Source organism: Carcharodon carcharias, chromosome 12 (genome assembly GCF_017639515.1).
Source record: "Carcharodon carcharias isolate sCarCar2 chromosome 12, sCarCar2.pri, whole genome shotgun sequence".
NCBI classification, from domain to species: domain Eukaryota; kingdom Metazoa; phylum Chordata; class Chondrichthyes; order Lamniformes; family Lamnidae; genus Carcharodon; species Carcharodon carcharias.
This window is the reverse complement of record NC_054478.1, coordinates 94,405,841-94,426,213: the sequence shown is the minus strand read 5'-3', so window position 1 is coordinate 94,426,213 and position 20,373 is coordinate 94,405,841. Positions and strand designations below refer to the sequence as shown.

The following is a 20,373-nucleotide window of genomic DNA, read 5'->3' as shown; positions in this document are numbered from 1 at the left end:
GGGAGAGAGTTGGGGAGGGGGAGAGATTGGTGGAGTGGAGAGAGAGGAGTGGGGGTTGGGGAGAGAGGAATGGGGAGAGTGTGGGGGAACGGGATGAGAGGTGTGGGGAAAGAGTGGGTGGATGTGGGTAGAGAGGACTGGGGGGGGGGGGGGCGGGGAGGGAGGACCGGGGAGAGAGTTGGGGGTGGGGGAGAGAGTGTGGGGAGTGGGGAGAGAGTGTGAGGAGTAGGGAGAGAGTGGGGAGGGGAGAGAGCATGGATGGGTGAGGGGGAGAGGGAAGGGAGGGTGGAGATGTGACGGGATGGGGATATTTGCGAGAGAGAAGGGGAGGGGGAGGGGGATAGGTGGGATGGGGAGGGAGGAGTTGCAAGGGGGAGAGGTGGGAGAGAGAAGGGAATGGGGGGAGGGGAGGCAGGAAAGTTGGGGAGAGATGGGGAGAGGGGAGGGGGGAGAGAGTGGGAAGGGGGGGAGGCAGGAAAGTTGGGAAGAGAGGAGTGGGAAGGGCGGGAGAGGGGGTGATGAGAGGGGAGGGGGAGAGAGGTGGGGAGAGGGGGAGAGTAGAGAGTGGAGAGAAGAGAGATGGGGAGAGGGGAGGGGGAGAGAGGGAGGAGAAGGGGAGAGGGGCGGATGAGGGGAGAGGGGGGAAGAAGGCATGAGGGGGTAAGGGGAGGATGAGGGGAGAGGGGGGAAGGGGGAAGTGGGGGATGAGGGGAGAAGCCATACATCAACTGAGAGGCTGATGATCTCATACTGCCTTCCATCTTCTCCCTCCACTATTCCGTAGCCACGTCCAATATTTAATCCATCTAGTGTTGTCCCAACGGTGGCTGAAGACTGAGGAATCATCAAGGTAACATCATATGGTTTAAGACCAATCGCATGCTCCTGCTTCTGCTCCTCTTCAACTCCAGTTTTTTGTGAGGGCTTCTTTGATTCTAGCCAGTCCAGGAACTTTTCATTAAGCAAAATAGTTTCATTATGCTCTGTCAGCCTGCCAAAAATTGCCCAATCAGGACAACCTTGACCTTTCCTTGGTATCAAAGGATTGCATTCGCCTGGATCTAAAGGGTTGATGTCACAGTTTGTGTAGTCAAAGGTACCATTCCATAAATGTTTTGCCAATTGGGATGCCACTTCTCCCTGTGCGAGTGTGACCTCTTTTCCATGCCACACATACACTTCACTGCCAAAATCGAACAAAAGCACAGTAGTTTTACCTTCTGTCTCCTAAGATGGAACCTCTGCAGTCACAAAAGGCTGCTTAGCAGATCAGTTACCAAAGTCCAAAAGTGCACAAACAAAACATAATGGGCAGAAATAAGACTGAGGCCGTGTGAATCTCAAGTACACTAAACTCTTGACATCTATACAACAAATTGACGTAGAAATACAGGTACCGGTGAGGGGAGAGGGCGTGGAATAGGGGAAGGGGGGATGAGGGGGAAGGAGGAATGAGGGGAGAGGTGGGATGATGGGGGGGGGGAAAGGGGGGTGAGGGGAGGGGGAAGGGGAGGGATGAGGTGGGGAGGGGAAGAGGGTGCAGAGAGAGTGGGGGGAGGGGGAATGGGGGCAGAGGAGTGGCGAGGCAGTGGGGGAGCGGGAGAAAGAGGAGGGGAGAGCGAGGAGTGGAGGAGGGGTGAGAGAGGAGTGGGGGGAAGGGGGAGAGAAGAGAAGAGTGGCGGGAAGGGGGAGGGGGGAAAAGGGGAGAGGGGGAAAGGGGAGAAGGGGAAAAGGGGAGGGATAGAGGAGTGGGGGAAGTTGGGGGAGGTGTGGAGAGAGGAGTCTGGGGAAGGGGGAGAGAGGAGAGGGGAGGGGGAGAGAGAGGAGTGGGGAGGGGGTGAGAGGAATGGGGAGGGGGAGAGAGGAATGGGGAGGGGGAGAGAGAGGAGTGGGGGGAGGGGGGAGAGAGGAGTGGGGAGAGAGAGGGGGAGGGGGGGAGAGAGGTGGGGGGAGGGGGAGAGAGGAGTGGGGAGGGCGTGGGGGAGAGGGGGAGGGGGAGAGAGAGGAGCGGGGGGAGGGGGAGAGAGAGGTGCAGGGGGAGGGGGGAGAGAGGAGGGGGAGGAGTGGAATATGAGGGGGGAAGGGGGTAGAGGGTGCAGAGTGGGGTGAGGGGGGAGGCGGGAGGGAGATGGGGAGAGCAGGGAGGGAGAGGCGGGATGGGAAGGGGGTGGGGAACGGGGGAGAGAGGAGCGGGGTGGGGGTAGGAGTGGAGGGAGGAGTGGGGACGGAGTGGGTGGGAGAAAGGAGTGGGGAGGGAGTGAATGGGGAGGGACTATGGGGAGGGGGAGTGAGAGGAGCGGGGGGAGGGTGTGGGGGAGAGGAGCGGGGGGAGGGGGAGAGAGGAGTGGGGAAGGAATGGGGGGAGAGGAATGGGGAAGGAGAGGTGGGGGGAAGGGGAAGGGGACGGGGAGAGAGGAGTGGGGGGAGGGGGAGAGAGAGGGTTGGGGGGAGAGAGAAGGTGGAGGGGGGAGAGAGGAGCAGGGGGCGGTAGGAGAGAGTAGCAGGGTAGGGGGAGAGAGGAGGGGGAGGGATTGGGGGTTGGGGAGAGAGGAGTTGGAAGGGAATGGGGGGAGAGGGAGAGAGGAACGAGGAGGGAGGGGTAGAGAGGAGTGGGGAAGGAGTGTGGGGAGAGAGGAATGGGGAGGGGGTGGGTGGAGGGGGAGAGAGAAGTGTGGGGGAGGGGGTAGAAGAGTGCAGAGGAGTGGGGAGAGGGGAGATGGAGGGGAGAGGGAGGGCGAGTGGGGGAGAGGGAGGTTGAGTTGGGAGGGAGAGCAAGTGGGGAGAGCGGGAGTGAAAGTGGGGCTGAGGGGGGAGAGGGGAGGCGGAGAGAGTGGTGGAAAGGGGGGAGAGAGGAATGGGGGAGAAAATGGGAGGAGTGGGCGGAGGGGGAGAGAGTGGGGGTAGGGGGAGAGAGTGGGTGAGGGGGGAGAGAGGAGTGGGGGATGGGGGAGAGAGGAATGGGAAGAGAGTGGGGGAGGGGGAGAGAGAGAGAGGAGTGGGGAGAGGGTTGGGGGTAGGGGGAGAGAATGTGGGGAGTGTGGATAGACTATGGGGAGGGAAGAGAAAGGGGATGGGGAGGGGAGAGAAAGGGGAGGGGGCGAGGGAAGGGAGGGTGGAGATGGGACGGGAGGGGGATTGATGGGAGGGAGAAGGGGGAGGGGGATAGGGATAGGTGGGATGGGGAGGGAGGAGATGCAAGGGGGAGAGGTGGGAGAGAGAAGGGAGTAGGGGAGAACGGAGGGGCAGGAAAGTTGGGGAGAGATGTGGGGGGGGGGGGGAGAGAGTAAGAAGGGAGAGGGGGGAAGGGGCGTGAGGGGGGAAGGGGGAAGGGGGTGAGGGAGGGAGGAAAAGGGGGGGGATGAGGGGAGAGGTGATTGAAGAGGGAGTGGAATAGGGGAAGGGCGTTGAGGGGGAAGGAGGAATGAGGGTAGGGGAGGGATGAGGGGAGGGGGGAATGGGGGATGAGGGGGAAGAGGAGGGATGAGGTGGGGAGAGATGAGGGGGGAAGGGGGAGAGTGTGCAGAGAGAGTTGGGGGAGGGGGAATGGGGGAGACGAGTAGGGAAGGAGAGAGGAGGGGAGAGTGAGGTGTGGGGGAGGGGTAGAGAGGAGTGGGGGGAGGGGGAGAGAAGAGTTGGGGGAGGGGGAGAGAAGAGTTGGGGGAGGGGATAGAGCAGAGTAGGGGAAGGGGGAAAGGGGAGAGGGAAGGGGGAAGGATGGGAAGAGAGAGGGGGCAAGGGGGAGAGATGGGGAGGGAGGGGAGGGAGCGAGGGGGAAGAGGGGAGGTGGGAGAGGGCGGGAAGAGGGGAGTTGGGGGGAGGAGGGGGGAGTGCGGAAGAGGGGGAGGGGAGAGAGGGGAAAGAGTGGAGGGGAGGGAGAGGGAAGAGTGGAGGGGACGGAGGGGAAAGAGAGGAGGGGAGGGAGGAAAGGGGAAGAGGGGAGGAGAGGGGGAACGGGAAGGGGGAGAGAGGAGGGATGGTAGGAAAGTTGAGGGGAGAGGGGGGTGATGGGGAGTGGGAGAACGGGGAGAAAGAGGGGAAGAAGGGAGAGGGAGGAGGAGGGGTGAGAGAGGTGGGAGGGGAGCGGGAGAAAGATTGGTTGTGGAGGAGAGAGGGGATGGGAGAAAGGTGGGTTGAGGGGAGGGGTTGGGGGGTGGGGGAGGGGAGAGAGTGAGGGCAAGAGGGAGTGAGTGGAGGGGGGAGGGGAGAGAAAGGTGGCAAGAGGAGGAGGGAGAGGGGAGGGGAGGCGGGAATTTTGGTGAGAGGATGGGGAAGGGGGAGAGAGGTTGGGAAGGAGGAGAGGCGAGAGGGGAGACGGGAGGGAAAAGCTGGAGGAGGGAGTGGGGGAGTGGGGAGAGGAGAGGGGAGGGGAAAGAGGATGATGGGACACCTATTGCTGCAGCACCATCCTTAGGTGAAAATGCATATCTTAGTTAAGAGAATACGCAAATGCCAGCAGAATATTGAATGCAAGGCATGTCTAGCATTAATTGAGTTTTTGCAGTGAGCATTGGGTTAAAAAATATCATGTTGGAATCCTGCCCGACTCACAAAACTGCCTTGCCCCAGATCAAAATAATGAACGTGACGAGTTTCAGCTGATTGATCACTTTTGCGACATTTCTTCAAGTTGAGCTTTTCTCCTAGGCATCCGGCCACCATTAGGCATATTTTAAAATTTTGAAATTTTAAAAATTAATTCACTACAAAATTGATTAGTGTACGCCAATGAAACCAATCATTTGTTCAGAATAGTTATTTGAAATAATGTTCAGTGATTTTATATCAGGTTACTCACAGTTGGTAGTCTAGACACTCTTATTAAAAATGCTTATTTTTCCGTGATAAACTCATTTTTAGCTTATTAACAAAACTGTGCCAGGTTACTGCTCTTATTATCAATGAATATGTTTTGATGCAAGGGAAAAATACAAGGAAGAATGATCTAAAGCACTGCTTGTTTACACTGTTTTATGGAAGATTTTATGTTTGCAGTTATACAATTTTCACTTGGGGGAAAAAAGTGTAATTTCCAGTGCAATTTGCTGAAATGTGTGCAATGTGGAAACTAACACAACATCACCACCAATACCTTTGACTCTTCCACTGCTGCTAAATTTTCAGCCTTTTTGTCCAACATCCAGCGCTGGATGAGCAGAAATTTACTCCATTAAACACTCCTTTCACGTGAAGCAGCATTTCACTTGCATTTCCCCCAACTTAGTCTACTGCATTCGTTGCTCCCAATGCGGCCTCCTCTACATTGGAGAGACCAAACGTAAACTGGGCGACCGCTTTGCAGAACACCTGCGGTCTGTCCGCAAGAATGACCCAAACCTCCCTGTCGCTTGCCATTTTAACACTCCACCCTGCTCTCTTGCCCACATGTCTGTCCTTGGCTTGCTGCATTGTTCCAGTGAAGCTCAACGCAAACTGGAGAAAAAGGACCTCATCTTCCGACTAGGCACTTTACAGCCTTCCGGACTGAATATTGAATTCAACAACTTTAGCTCTTGAACTCCCTCCTCCATCCCCACCCCCTTTCTGTTTCTTCCCCCTTCCTTTTGTTTTTTTCCAATAATTTATATAGATTTTTCTTTTCCCACCTATTTCCATTATTTTTAAATCTTTTATGCCCTGCTAGCCTTTCCACCCCACCCCCACTAGAGCTGTGCCTTGAGTGCCCTACCATCCATTCTTAATTAGCACATACGTTTAGATAATATCACCACGTTCAACGTCTGTGTTCTTTTGTTCTTTTGTCTGACATCTTTTGATTATCTGCTCCTATCACTGCTTGCTTGTCCCTACAACCACACCACTCCCCCTCCACTTCTCTCCCCCCATCCAACACCCCCCCCCCCCCCACCCCCCCCATCCACCCACCTTACGCCAGCTTATATTTCACTCCTCTCCATAGATTCACTCAGTTCTGTTGAAGGGTCATGAGGACTCAAACATCAACTGTTTTCTTCTCCTCCAATGCTGCCAGACCTGCTGAGTTTTTCCAGGTAATTCTGTTTTTGTTTTGGATTTCCAGCATCTGCAGTTTTTTGTTTTTATCTATATTTTTAAACTCATAAATTTGTTTATTTAAAAAAAAGTGATCCTAGCTTTATAAGTGAGGCTAGAATACAAAAACAAAGAGGTAATTGTAAACATAGACAAATCATTCTGTATGCTGCAGTTAGAATCTTTTGTCCAATTTAAGGATATCAAATCAGTCAGTCACAGTTCTAAAGAGAAAGCCTCAAGGCCTTCATAGAGTAAGAGGATAGAAAAGCTTTGGACAATTGGAAGTTATATTGTTTAACTCGCAGATTTGAGAAGTGTGGCATATTCTTTATTTTGTGCTATTACACAAAAATAATGTGTACTTATTGAATTAAGTGAGTCTAATGACAACTGCTATTCTATAGACTCACCTTGTTGCAAAATAAAGCAGCTTATCAATTGCTATGAGGCCTTATCTTTCAGTGACTTTTCAGTCAATTACTGAGGGAAAATTTGAGGAGTCACATGAGAACATATCCAAGAACATATTCACGTTAAAAAGGTACTACTGTTCCACCCGAACGATACATTACTGTGCAAGTAGATAAAGGACAGTATGAAAATAAAATTATGACTTATGAAGTGACTGATGCCTTGGAACTCAAGGTGGTATCTATAGAAAATTGTATACACCACTCAAGATACAACTTGATTAATAACATTTAAATAAACCACTCTGAACCTTTGCTGCAAGTTAAAAAGAATTAACAGACATATGAGCCTGAGGTGTATAGTTTCACCATTTATATCATTTTCTTTAGGTACTTGAGGTTACCTGAGCCTTACTTTCGCAACATGGCACGAGCAGCTCCGTTGAGAAGAAGTGCTACTGATTTAGTTAGCTGGCATCAAGATCAAGCCCTCAATACAACAATATACATTCTGAGAGAATTAGGTCCAGTTGGATTTCTTCTTAAAGAAGAGGGTGTAGCTAAATATTTTAAAGTAAGTATGCAAAAATTAAGAAGAGTTCTGTTTTTATTTGGAACTGGTTCCATTATTTAATTTTTAGCAATGAAAGTTCTCAGCATTTCTTCAGCTTTGAAATTTAGAGAATCATATGTTGTTTTCATTACTTATACAAAAGCATAAAACTCAAGCAAAAGTTTACACTTCCATGTTTACCACTGCCCATAACACAAAATCTTCCTCAGAGTTGTATTTTATTCTTTGCCTTTGTCAAGAACATTTCAGATGTAAAGGTCCTGAGACAGTAGTTAGACTGGCTAATTCATTCCATTTCTAGTCCCCAAATTGTTATTCATCCTTTTCATAGAGATGAGATTGCCAGAGCATGAAATAAATTCAGGATGGCTTTGCATTCAGGGTTCACAAGAAGTGGGACCTCTTTATTGGTCCCAGTTGATAAGAGCATAGATTTTACACGTACATATAGCAAAAAATACGTATGGAATTATTGCATTCCCAGTAGCGTAGAAATCTTATGTTTAACCAAAGGTTTGAATTCCTGTAATTCCATTGTTAGAGTGCATGGAGCTGATTTTTGTTCCCATTTTTTAGCAGATGCAGAACAGTAGTGGGACAAAAATCGCAGCATGGATCTATCTGCCTTGTTCCTACCAGTGTCTTGTCTTGCAGCAATTTTTGAGCAGCCCAATCCAGTGTTATTAATGGGTCCGAGAGGCTACACTAAAAATGTGGCAAAAACAGTTGTGGCTGAACTTGACTGCACAAAAAATTTCTCACTCTCTTTCAGTCCCTCTATGACTGCCAATGAGGGATTGTCTCCCTCTCCCTCACTTTAAACAATCATTTTCAGCTCAGCTTTTCAGGAGCTGCCAGATTTGTCGTCCCTTCTATTATCAGCGAGCTGTTTGTCAGTGCTCTTTCAGCGTTGGTCTGAATAATTTCAATCAAATTAAATTAATGGAATGAAAATTGAACAGACAGCCCATCCATTCTACCAGGCATTGAAGAAGGATATCTTAGTGTGTTATGTCTATGAGGTGAATGTCACTTTTCATGGTGCAATTCACAAGAGATATTTTTTATATTAGCTTGGAGTACTTTGGAATATTTATCCTCTAGTTTTAATAAATGAAAATGAATTGCTTATCTTGGATCTGCAAGAATGGCAGTAGATCGATAATTTGGATAGAATGAAATAGAATTTTACAGAACAGAAACAAGCCACATGTTTATGTTCCACACGAGCCTCCTCTTACCTAAATTGATCTCACTCTATCAACATGTCCTTTTATTCCTTTCTCCCTCATGTAATTATTGAACTTCCCCTTAAATGAATTTATACTATTTGCCTTAACCGCTTCAAAGGATACTGAATTCCACATTCTCACCATACTGGGTTAAACATAGCTGGTATTCTCCACTAACAGGGTACTGCCATCAAGCCAAAAAGATGTTCTGCTTACCAAACAAATTAATTATGTAGTATATGAATTTCAACACCAATATGATTCTAGATATGTAGGCTGTACATCACAGCGACTGATGGATTGCATTTTTTTTAATTCATTCGTGGGATGTGGGCTTCACTGGCGGGGCCAGCATTTATTGCCCATCCCTAGTTGCCCTTGAGAAGCTGGTGGTGAGCTGCCTTCTTGAACTGCTGCAGTCCATGTGGTGTAGGTACACCCACAGTGCTGTTAGGAAGGGAGTTCCAGGATTTTGACCCAGCGGCATTGAAGGAATGGCGATATATTTCCAAGTCAGGATGGTGAGTGACTTGAAAAGGAACTTCCAGGTGGTGGTGTTCCCATCTATCTGCTGCCCTTGTCCTTGTGATTGTGGGTTTTGAAGGTGCTGTCGAAGGCTGAATTCCTGCAGTGCATCTTCTAGACAGTACACACTGCTGCAACTGTGCAATGGTGGTGGAGGGAGTGAATGTTTGTGGATGTGGCGCCAATCACAAAAAATCCTATCAAATAGCACATCCTGTTTGCAACAGGCAGAGAACTGACCATACTCAACCAGCCGATGCTCACAAAACTCAGAATTTTCTGCCTGTCGGGCGGGCAGACCCGACCCAATCTCCGGGGAGCCAATCCCTGCCGGAGAAGCGGGCCCTGTCGCCATTTTACGTGGGTGAGCCAATTAAGGCCTGCCCAGCGTGACGTCCGGTGGGAAGTGCTATGCGCTTCCTGTGTGGGCATCGGGGGGGGATTCCCCAAAAGCGAGAGTGCGTTCTTTTGCACATGCGCACAAAAGAGGGCACATCTCCCTGAGGCTAAGTACTGCCTCAGCGAGATCGCTGAAACTTTGAAAAATATGAAAAATAGAAAAAAAAATTCCTTAACATGTCCCCCTCATATGACAATGTCACATGAGATGGGACATGTTCATAATTTACATAATAACTTTATTGAACTTTTTAAAACCCTGCATGAAACCTCATCCCGCCAGTGGATGAGGTTTCATGTTTTTTCTATTTGCCACCAGGGCTCCTGGCCTGCCCGCCAACGTTAAGGTTGGACGGGCAGGTCCTTTAATTGTATAATTGATCCAGTCAATGGCCCCAATTGGCCATTGGCAGGTCAGCGAGCCCGCAGCTGATTTTTCTGCAGGCCCGCCTTCCTGAAAATTTAAATGGGCCAGGATGATGTCGGGGGTTCCGCCCGACGTCATCCTGCGTCATTTTACACGTCAGTGAGCGGGCCCCGGCCCCTGCTCACCGACAGCAAAATTCTGCCCATATGTCAACATTAGATGTGATCCTGCATTTGGACACCACTTGCTGAACAATCCTGAGTGTGTTACAAATTACACTAACAACCAATTTAAGATTATCAGTTGGGCACAGTGTGTGGCTCACTTAAGCTACATGTATCCATATGTGTGGCCCTGTCTTCTGCACACACAAAGTACTTTTTTCACCTTTCTCAATTCAATAAAAGCATGGGGGACAACTGTTCCCTGGTGCACTCCCCCTGGCAATGCATCAACTAGTCAGACTCCACTTGCCAAGCAATCAGCACTATTTTCTCAAGCAGTATAAATTGTTGTTCCCTTTAAAATTCAGCATTCTTGTATCAGTCCTAATCAGTGTAAACTGAAAAACCGTGACAATATCTCTTTTTTTTTCACCAATTCTCAGGTGTCAAATTTGGAAATGTGGGGTGGAATTTTCCAGCCCCACCCCCCCCCCCCCCTTGGTGGGTTCACCTGCAGCAGGGCTGGCAAGCCATTGAAATCCCTGTTCATGTTGACAGGACCGGAACATCCCGCTGGGGTGAAGGGATGGGAGAATTCCACCCATAGAGTATATGAAAAATGCTGACGACATAGACAATTAAACAAATAAACAAGAGTAAATAATGCACTTAATTAGAGAACACATTTTTCTTTTCTTTAAAATGAGTTATTAGATTATTACTTAAACTTTAAAGTCATGAAATAACAAGTCAGGATTCAGTAACAATGTAATTACCACCTGTAGAAATAAAGAGAAAGAAATCTGTATTTGCAAAACTCTACGTGCACAGGCATAGTGCTGGCTATGTGTAGAAATATGGAGCTACACTAATTTCAATTATTTTTATTTCCTGGAAGGTGAATATAGGAAATCTTCACAACTGCAGCTGTTCCAACTTTGTCAAAGAAAAGGACCTCTGCAAACACATCTGCTGGTGAATTCATTTTCCTGCACTGTTTTTGATTCATGGAACAAATTTCTGAATTTTAAGAATGCTGCACTGTTTTAGTCTGGAGTCTTGTAGGTGGTAGATCAAGCTGCTCGCCATAATTTGGATCGTGTTTCAGTTTACTGTTAAGAGTAGCTCTTAATAGTCTTCAATACAACGGGAGATTGATTGGCCCATGTGCATCTTCAGAAGAACACAGCTCTCATTGACTGGCCCACTGGGACTGATGTTTTAAGGAAAATTGCAGTTATGTTTAACCACTGAAAGGCGAAGAAAGGACAGAACACAATAATAGTCATGCAAATACATTTTGAAAATCAAAAGAGCCCAACTATTTTAGGCATGTCAGCTCAAAGTTGAAAGTGAATAAGTTCTACCATCTTCTCACAATTAATGTAAAAAAAATCTGTCGATAATATTTGTTTTATCTTAACTGAGTATGAATTGGCTAAGATTTTGGCATTGCTTTGGGGGTTTGTTTAATTGAATTGTAAATACTTTTGCTTTTAGTTCTAATGATTTTAGTGTTTTACTTTTGAAGTATTTAGAGAGCCACAAAATTGTTCATATTCTAGGAGAATTTAGCATGCTGATTGTGCACAGTCGATTCTCATTGTAACTCCAGAAAAGTAATGATATATTTGCATGAAATCATTTCAATGAAGAATTGCATAAATTCCACACATTTGCATTATAATTAAAGACAAAGGAATGTGTGTGGAAGAGGGAAATGCTTTCTGTAGAAAATACTTTGCTTTCTCTTACCACCCATTTTGGACCTGTTTCTCACATCAGGGATCTGCTCAGCAAATGTCATCAGCACAAGTGGCTGATCAGCATCTTTTCTCCTTCCTGGATGTTAATTGGAAAGTGTCTGAGCCAGGAAAATTCAGCACTAATTGAGCACTGATGTGTATTTGGCCAGTACTGAACTTTCCCAGCATAGGCACCTCCCAATCTGCATTTAGGAAAGGAAAGGATGTCAGCCAGTGCTCTTTCCCAAAGAGACACCATTAGTCATATAGCTGATGTTATCTGAGTCACTGTTTAATGAAAGGGAAAATTTGGAATGGGTCTCCATACCACAAGCAAGTAGCATATCAAATATCTTAACTAATTAGATCATAATGACAATTAGATGGAAGGGAAGCACTTTATATTCTGAGTACTCCCTTTGCGCTTCTCTTTTCACAAACTTAAGCTGTAAAAATATAATTAGTAGGTTAATAAAAACAACATTAAGTATGTGAAAATACTGCTTATCTGTTGCAAGCTTATCCAGCGAGTAGTTCAGCCAAACAGATTAGCCAACGATGTCTTCACATAAAGGATCATGAATCTTTGGAATTGCCTACCCCAAAGAGTTGTGGATGCTCTATCGTTGGCTATATTTAAGGCTGAGAAGACAGATTTTTGATCTGTCAGGGCATCAAGGGATATGAGAAAGGGGCAGAGAAGTGCAATTGAGACAGAAGATCAGCTATGATCACATTAAATGGTGGAGCAGGCTCAAGGAGCCATATTGGTGGTCTTCTCCTATTTCTTATGTCCAAGTGTAGTCTCCATTTTTTGCTGAGTTGGCTGATCACAGCTGAGATGTTAGAAGCATGTTATGTATGTTCTTGGTACCCTGGGTTAAAGAAAGGTAAATCAGTCTTGGTTTCTCTTTATTGCTAATCATGAATCACTGTATCACTGTTGGTACACATGCGTGGAGTGCAAGTGTTGCCGACTGTTGTTAAATACCCTGCCAACATTCCCTATTAAGGCATGCACATGAATAATGGCCAAGTGAACAATGTACTTGGACGCCATGAGCACTTTGAATAATTCCCCAGCAAAGAGTTAACCCATTCAAAATATAAGATAAACTGAGAAAACAGAGCTTTAACATTCTGCCCCTGGTTACTTTGAAATTGACATTTTGCTACTTTTGGGTATATTTTAATTTATTTTCTTTTCAACCAGGATTTTGTTAAAGAAGTTCAAGCTACCACGTGGTCATGAATGTAAGTTTTATAATTCAGTTCTTCAGCTATAGAATTGAAGATTTTGGTATATTGCTTGCGTTAAAGTTTAATCGTACTTAATGGAATAGTCTAAGCTTCTCTTTCAAACTGAAATGAATAGAGCTCACCAGGATGTCTAAGAATCTAATATGTTTCATTTTAATTACATTCTTACATTTTAAGATAACCTATATATAGATTTCATCTATAATAGTTGCTCTCATCCAAATATTTTCCATTCACTGATGACCTAGCACCCTGTAATCACTTTCCTTGCTTTTCAGCAAAGGGCACATTATTACAACTTGCTGGCACTTCATCTGATGGCCATTTTGAAGGCAATAACTCAGGAAAAGTGTGCCGTCTGCAGACACAATGTACTTGTGATATACTGTAGAAATTAACTTTTACCAACAAAAAAAGTTGAACATACAAGGGAGTAATAAGATTCCTTTGCATTACTGCAAGGTCCCACATATTTAAATTTATAGGGATTATTATATAGTTTTTCACTTTTATATGATCAAAAATTATTTTAAAAGCTTTGGAGTTCTGCACTATAATTTTATCTTCAGAGCTTTCATTGTAATCAAATGATGGAAAAATACTAACTTGTGGCTAATGCTGGCAGAATGCTTTTGTTTAACACTGTACCTTAATTGTTTTCATACGTATTGCATCGTGTATTATCCAATGTCATGTAGAGTGCATCATGGTCATCTAATATAAATCTGGCTGATAAATAATTACTAAATCTTTCAACAGTGAAACTGTTCATGTATCAGTATATATGTCTTCATTTGACTGAACATTGGGAGGTCCCTTTTATACCCCAGGCTATAAAAAGCTGGGTATAATCAACCTACGGATTCAGTGACAGGTACCTTGATGGCATTGGAAGTGTGCGCCTACCTGCTCCTTAGGGAATGAGGTCTTGTTCCAGCAGTTACTGCCATAAGAACCTGCGCCTCTTAAGGCACTGGTGCTCAGACATGTTGAGAGAGCTGACTCTCTGCCTGTAGACTCTGTATTGGGAATCTCGCATCCTGCCAGCTGGATCTCAGTGTCCATTCCATCTATCCTTTGGAGGGGCATGTGGTTGAGGGAAGGCAACTGATGCTGCTGCTGGTGTTGCTCCTGCTGCTGCTAGAGCTTTTGGTAGTGGTGTGGCCTCTGTTCTTAATCCTCAGCAGAAGTGTAAGGTGGAGCTTCATTAGCCACTCACATGCAGTGTTGAAGGCATGTAGCAGGGAAGTGCAGCTGAAGGTGAGTGAAACAGGTAAAGTGCCTTCTAAGAAGATGGCAATCATCTGTCAAGTAGTGAGAGCACTCTCTGAGAAGAAGTGCTTTGAACACCAGCATGTCAATGGCTAGGACTGGAGTTGTTAAGTATAACTTATCAAAGTTTTCCCAGCTTGTCATTTTCACTGAAGAAGCTTCTCCCACTGTGCACTTACCTCAGTGACTTGGCTATGCAGACACTGCATGGAAGCTGTGCGCTGGAAAAAAGGAATTCTTGGTAAAATTGGCATTTTTAATCACCTCAGCTGCTTTCCCAACACTCACTTTCTTCCCCACTGGACTCTCAACCTTCCATAGGAAAAGACGCAAGAGGGCAAGATCACATCAGGGTCCTGACCCGATTCCAATCTCCAGCACTTCCACCCAGCACACTCCAGAAGCTGCCTCCATCCAACTGTAAAAATTCTTCCCTGTGTGTCTGCACTTAATAGCTATATAGTTAATTCAACAGTGTTTTTTTCCTTAATGATCTCCTGAATTGACTCTCACAATGTTACAATATGCTTTGCTTTAATTTATTGAAAATGTCAATTCTCTTTGGACTTCCCTTTGGTGTAACTAAAAAAACTAATACAAATGAAAATGAGTTTAAAATATGCTTCAATAGCTCCTCCACTGGTTCATTTGGTAGCAGCAATATGCAGCTGAGCGAAACAGATCATAAAGTTCAGGTTGTGCTGAGTCTGCTTATCAAAACTAGAGCAGCTAAGTACAGTGATTTTAAATTAGGAAGGGAAAATCAACTGGGGTTCCTGTTGCTAATCCCTATTAGAACCATAGAACACTACAGCACAGGAAACAGGCCATTCTGCCCTTCTAGTCTGTGCCGAAATATTATTCCGCTAGTCCCATTGACCTGCACCTAGTCCATAACCCTCCAGACCTCTCCCATCCATGTATCTATCCAATTTATTCTTAAAACTTAAGAGTGAGCCCGCATTTACCACGTCAGATGGTAGCTCATTCCACACTCTCACCACTGAGTGAAGAAGTTCCCCATAATGTTCCCCCTAAACCTTTCCCCTTTCACCCGAAAGCCATGTCCTCTCATGTTTATCTCTCCTAATCTAAGTGGAAAGAGCCTACTCGCATTTACTCTGTCTATACCCCTCATAATTTTGTAAATTTCTATTAAATCTCCCCTCGTTCTTCTACACTTCAAGGAATAAAGTCCTAACCTGTTTAATCTTTCCCTGTAACTCAACTCCTTAAGACCTGGCAACATTCTAGTAAATCTTCTTTGCACTCTCTCAATCTTACTGATATCCTTCCTATAGTTAGGCGACCAGAGCTGCACACAATACTCCAAAGTTGGCCTCACCAATGTCCTATACAACCTCACCATAACATACCAACTCCCATACTCAATACTTTGATTTATGAAGGCCAGTATGCCAAAAGCTTTCTTTACAACCTTGTCTACCTGTGACGCCACTTTCAGGGAATTATATATCTGAACTTCCAGATCCCTTTGTTCCTCCGCACTCCTCAGTGCCCTACCATATACTGTGTATGTCCTACCTTGGTTTGACCTTCCAAAATGTAACACCTCACACTTTTCCGCATTAAATTCCATTTGCCATTTTCTGACCCATTTTTGCAATTGGTCCAGATCTCTCTGCAAACTTTGAAAGCCTTCCTCGCTGTCCACAACGCCTCCAATCTTAGTGTCATCAGCAAACTTGCTGATCCAATTCACCACATTATCATCCAAGTCATTGATATAGACAACAAACAACAATGGTCCCAGCACAGATCCCTGAGGCACACCACTAGTCACAGACCTCCAATCTGAGAAGCAATCATCCACAACCACTCTCTGTCTTCTCCCACGCAGCCAATTTCGAATCCAGTTTACAACCACTCCATAGATACCAAGTGTCTGAACCTTCTGAACTAACCTCCCATGTGGGACCTTGTCAAAGGCCTTACTAAAGTCCATGTAGACAACATCCACAGCCTTTCCTTCATCTACTTTCTTGGTAACTTCCTCGAAAAACTCTACAAGGTTTGTTAAACACGACCTACTACACACAAAGCCATGCTGACTATCCTTAATCAGCCCTTGGCTGTCCAAATAATGATATATCCGATCTCTCAGAACACCTTCCAATAATTTACCTGCTACTGACCTCAGGCTCACTGGCCTGTAATTACCTGGTTTACTTTTGGAACCTTTTTTAAACAATGGAACAACATGAGCTACCCTCCAATCGTCCAGCTCCTCACCCGTGGCTATGGACATTTTAAATATTTCTGCCAGGGCCCCTGCAATTTCTACACTAGTCTCCCTCAAGGTCCGAGGGAATATCATGTCAGGTCCAGGGGATTTATCTACCTTTATTCGCTGTAAGGCAGCAAGCACCTCCTCCTCTTTAATCTCTATATGTTCCATGACACTACTGCTTGTTTCCTTTCCTTCCTTATGCACTATGCCAGTTTCCTGAGTAAATACTGATGCAAAACAACTGTTTAAGATCTCCCCCATCTCGTGAGGCTCCACACATAGACGACCACTCTGATCTTCAAGGGGACCAATTGTGTCCCTTACTATCCTTTTACTCTTAATATACTTGTAGAAACCCTTCGGGTTTACTTTCACATTATCTGCCAAAGCAACCTCATGTCTTCTTTTTGCCTTCCTGATTTCCTTTTTTAGTATTTTCTTACATTTTCTATACTCTACAAGTACCTCATTTGCTCCTTGTTGCCTGTACCTGCTATACACCTCTCTCTTCTTCTTAACCAGATCGCTAATATCCCTTGAAAACCAAGGTTCCCTATGCTTGTTAACTTTGCTTTTAATCCTGACAGGAACATGCAAACTCTGCACTCTCAAAATTTTGCCTTTGAATGCCTTCCACTTACTGAACACATCCTTGCCAGAAAACAACTTATCCCAATCTTCCTAGATCCTTTCTCATTTCCACAAAATTGGCCTTTCTCCAATTTAGAATCTCAACTCAAGGACCAGACCTATCCTTATCCTTAATTAGCTTAAAACTAATGACATTGTGGTCACTGGACCCAAAATGTTTGCCTACACATAATTCTGTCACCTGACCTGACCGGTTCCCTAATAGGAGATCAAGTATTGCATTCTCTCTCGTTGGTACCTCCATATATTGATTTAGAAAACTTTCCTGAACACATTTGACAAACTCCAAGCCATCCAGCCCTTTTACAGTATGGGAGTCCCAGTCAATACATGGAAAGTTAAAATCTCCTACTATCACAACTTTCTGTTTCTCACATCGGTCTGCTATCTCTCTACAGATTTGCTCCTCCAATTCTCTCTGACTATTGGGCGGTCTATAATACAGAACACCTTTATTATACGGTCACACCTTTCCCATTCCTCATCTCCACCCATATGGCCTCTGTAGACGAGCCCTCCGGGCAGTCCTGCTTATGCACAGCTGTGATATTTTCCCTGACTAGTAATGCCACACCTCCCCCTTTCATCCCTCCCCCTCTATCATGTCTGAAACAACGGAACCCCGGAACATTGAGCTGCCAGTCCTGACCCTCCTGCAACAAAGTCTCACTAATAGCAATAATGTCGTAATCCCACGTGCCAATCCACACCCTAAGCTCATCTGCCTTTCCGACAATACTCCTCGCATTGAAATAGATGCACCTGAGAACATTTCTATCACGTACAGACCCTTGATTTATGTCTATGCATGCATTCCTCTCTTGACCTTTATCCTCCTCCACCTCTGGTTCCCCTCCCCCTGCAAATCTAGTTTAAACGCCCCGGAGCAGCACTAGCAAACCTACCCGCAAGGATGTTAGTCCCCCTCCTGTTCAGGTGCAAACCATCCCATCAGAACAGGTCCCACCTTCCCTGGAACAGAGCCCAATTGTCCAGAAACATGAAGCCCTCCCTCCTGCACCATCTCCTTAGCCACGAATTTAGTTGCATTATCCTCCTATTTCTAGCCTCACTAGCACGGGGCATGGGTAGCACTCCTGAGATCATAACCCTGGAGTTCCTGTCCTTCAACTTTGCACCTAACTCCCTAAACTCTCTTTGCAGGACCTCCTCCTCCTTCCTATCTACGTCATTGGTCCCTACATGGACCACGACATCTGGCTGCTCACCCTCCCTCCTGAAAATACTGAGAACTCAATCCGAGATATCGTGGACCCTGGCACCAGGGAGGCAACAGACCATCCGGGATTCTCGATCTCTCCCACAGAACCTCCTATCTGTCCCCCTAACTATCGAATCCCCTGTCACTACTGCTCTCCTCTTTTCCCTCCCTTCTTTCTGAGCTGAGGGTCCAGCCTCGGTGCCAGAGACGCGACCACTACAACTTGTCCCTGGTAGATCGTCCCCACCAACAGTATCCAAAACGGTATACCTATTGTTGATGGGAACGGCCACAGGGATGCTATGCTCTTTCTGTCTATTCCACTTCCCTCTCCTGACATTCACCCAGCTGCCTGCCTCCTGACTTTTAGGGGTGACTGTCTTCCTGAAACTCCTGTCTATTACTGCCTCTGCCTCCCGAATGATCCGAAGTTCATCCAGCTCCAGCTCCAGCTCCAGTTCCCTAACTCGGCTTCTCAGGAGCTGCAGCTGGATGCACCTTTTGCAGGTGTAGTCATCAGGGACAATTGTGCTGTCCATGACTTCCCACATGCTGCATTCGTAGCACTCGACTGCCCCAACAGCTGCCTCCATTACCTACTCCTAATTTACTTAAAGGACTTTACCCGGCCCTAACCCACTGGGAGCAAGCTCGTCCTCAGCCTCTGCTCGCCTAAGCCTCTTGAGCCAAAACCTCAAAGCTCCACTCCTTCACTGGGCCACTCACACACTGGCCACTCCTCTTCAGCTTCCCCTCCTTTTATTTTTGCTCTCTGCGCTCTTTTTCAACTGACCTGCCTTCAAGATCCGCGCTCTTTTTCAAATGACCTCCCCCACGCTCTTTTTCAAAAGACCCGCCTTCAAGACCCGCGCTCTTTTTCAAATGACCTCCCCCACGCTCTCCACACTCTTTTTCAAATGACCTGCCTTCAAGATCCGCGCTCTTTTTCAAATGACCTCCCCCACGCTCTCCGCGCTCTTTTTCAAATGACCTGCCTTCAAGATCCGCGCTCTTTTTCAAATGACCTCCCCCACGCTCTCCGCGCTCTTTTTCAAATGACCTGCCTTCAAGATCCGCGCTCTTTTTCAAATGACCTCCCCCACGCTCTTTTTCAACTGACCTGCCTTCAAGATCTGCGCTCTTTTTCAAATGACCTCCACCACGCTCTCCACACTCTTTTTCAAATGACCTCCCCCACGCTAACTGCGCTCTTTTTCAACTGACCTGCCTGCAAGATCCGTGCTCTTTTTCAAATGACCTGCCTTCAAGATCCAAGATTCATAACTTTTACTAAATATTGGTGCTATAATTGCATGAACAAGGTATGGAAAGGTAAAGCAGCATTGTATGACTTGTTATATAACAAGTCATATAATGTTGCTTTAAATATAATTGTAGATTTAAGGTAGTTCCAAAAGTGTTAGAGTGAATGTGTAATTTCTGGGTCTCCACTCCTTTCAGACTCTTTCCAACTTGGCCTTGTGGACCGAGAAATTGAAATATTGCTGGACAGTCTTCATACAGAGCAGACAGTGCAGCCACCCACCAGCAAGATAAAGCAAGATGATGAAGAAATGGCTGGAGCTATATGCCAGAAGGAAATTGATCCAGAAGATGTCTGCCCAATTTGTCAGGAAGAACTATTGAAAAAGAAACAACCTGTAACATATTGCAGGTCAGACTATTAGAAATATCAGATTACCTTTTTGAACAGACAAACGGAATGAGAAAGAAAATAAACTGTTCAAAATAAGCTTGCAAAAGATTGTTTAATCAACAAGGGGAAAATTAAGTATTTTGACAGTTTCTTAAGCTCAGACATTTGTGATAACCCAGAGGACAGATATGTTGAGTGCTGCATACTTGCATATTATGCACAGAACTGTCAGCATGGGGAAAGTGTATAAGAATATTATTTATGGTTAACGAGAGTTAAAGTATCACTTCTATGCTTACCTCCTTCACCAATCATGGCACAGCAGAATTTAAAATAAGCATAACTAATCATAGTAAATGGTATATTTATTCAATGTGACTTTATAAATTCTCAATTTGGTTTATTCAAAAATGGCTGATTAATATTTTATGGGGAGAATCTTTGGCTCGGTAAGCGGGGGCTGGGCCCGCTTGCCGAAGCATAAAATGATGCGGGGTGACATCGGGTGTGTGTCCTGACGTCACCGTGTGTCATTTAGATTTTCAGTTCGGCGAGCACAAAGCCGACTCAGTGCCCGCCAAACTGTCAAAGGCCTATTGAGGCCATTTAACTAACAATTAAAATAATTAACG

General features: G+C 45.9%; 1 protein-coding gene across 1 annotated transcript in view; it reads left to right on the top strand.

The window, feature by feature from the left end:
- Positions 1-20,373, top strand: part of zswim2 (zinc finger, SWIM-type containing 2) — a 79,282-nt gene that overhangs the window by 13,717 nt on the left and 45,192 nt on the right. The window contains exons 2-6 of the mRNA XM_041200253.1: positions 785-850; positions 6,813-6,996; positions 10,582-10,658; positions 12,642-12,682; positions 19,546-19,759. Of these exons, the coding sequence (XP_041056187.1) occupies positions 6,847-6,996; positions 10,582-10,658; positions 12,642-12,682; positions 19,546-19,759 (482 nt within the window). The 5' untranslated portion in view covers positions 785-850; positions 6,813-6,846. The remainder of the gene's footprint in view (positions 1-784; positions 851-6,812; positions 6,997-10,581; positions 10,659-12,641; positions 12,683-19,545; positions 19,760-20,373) is intronic.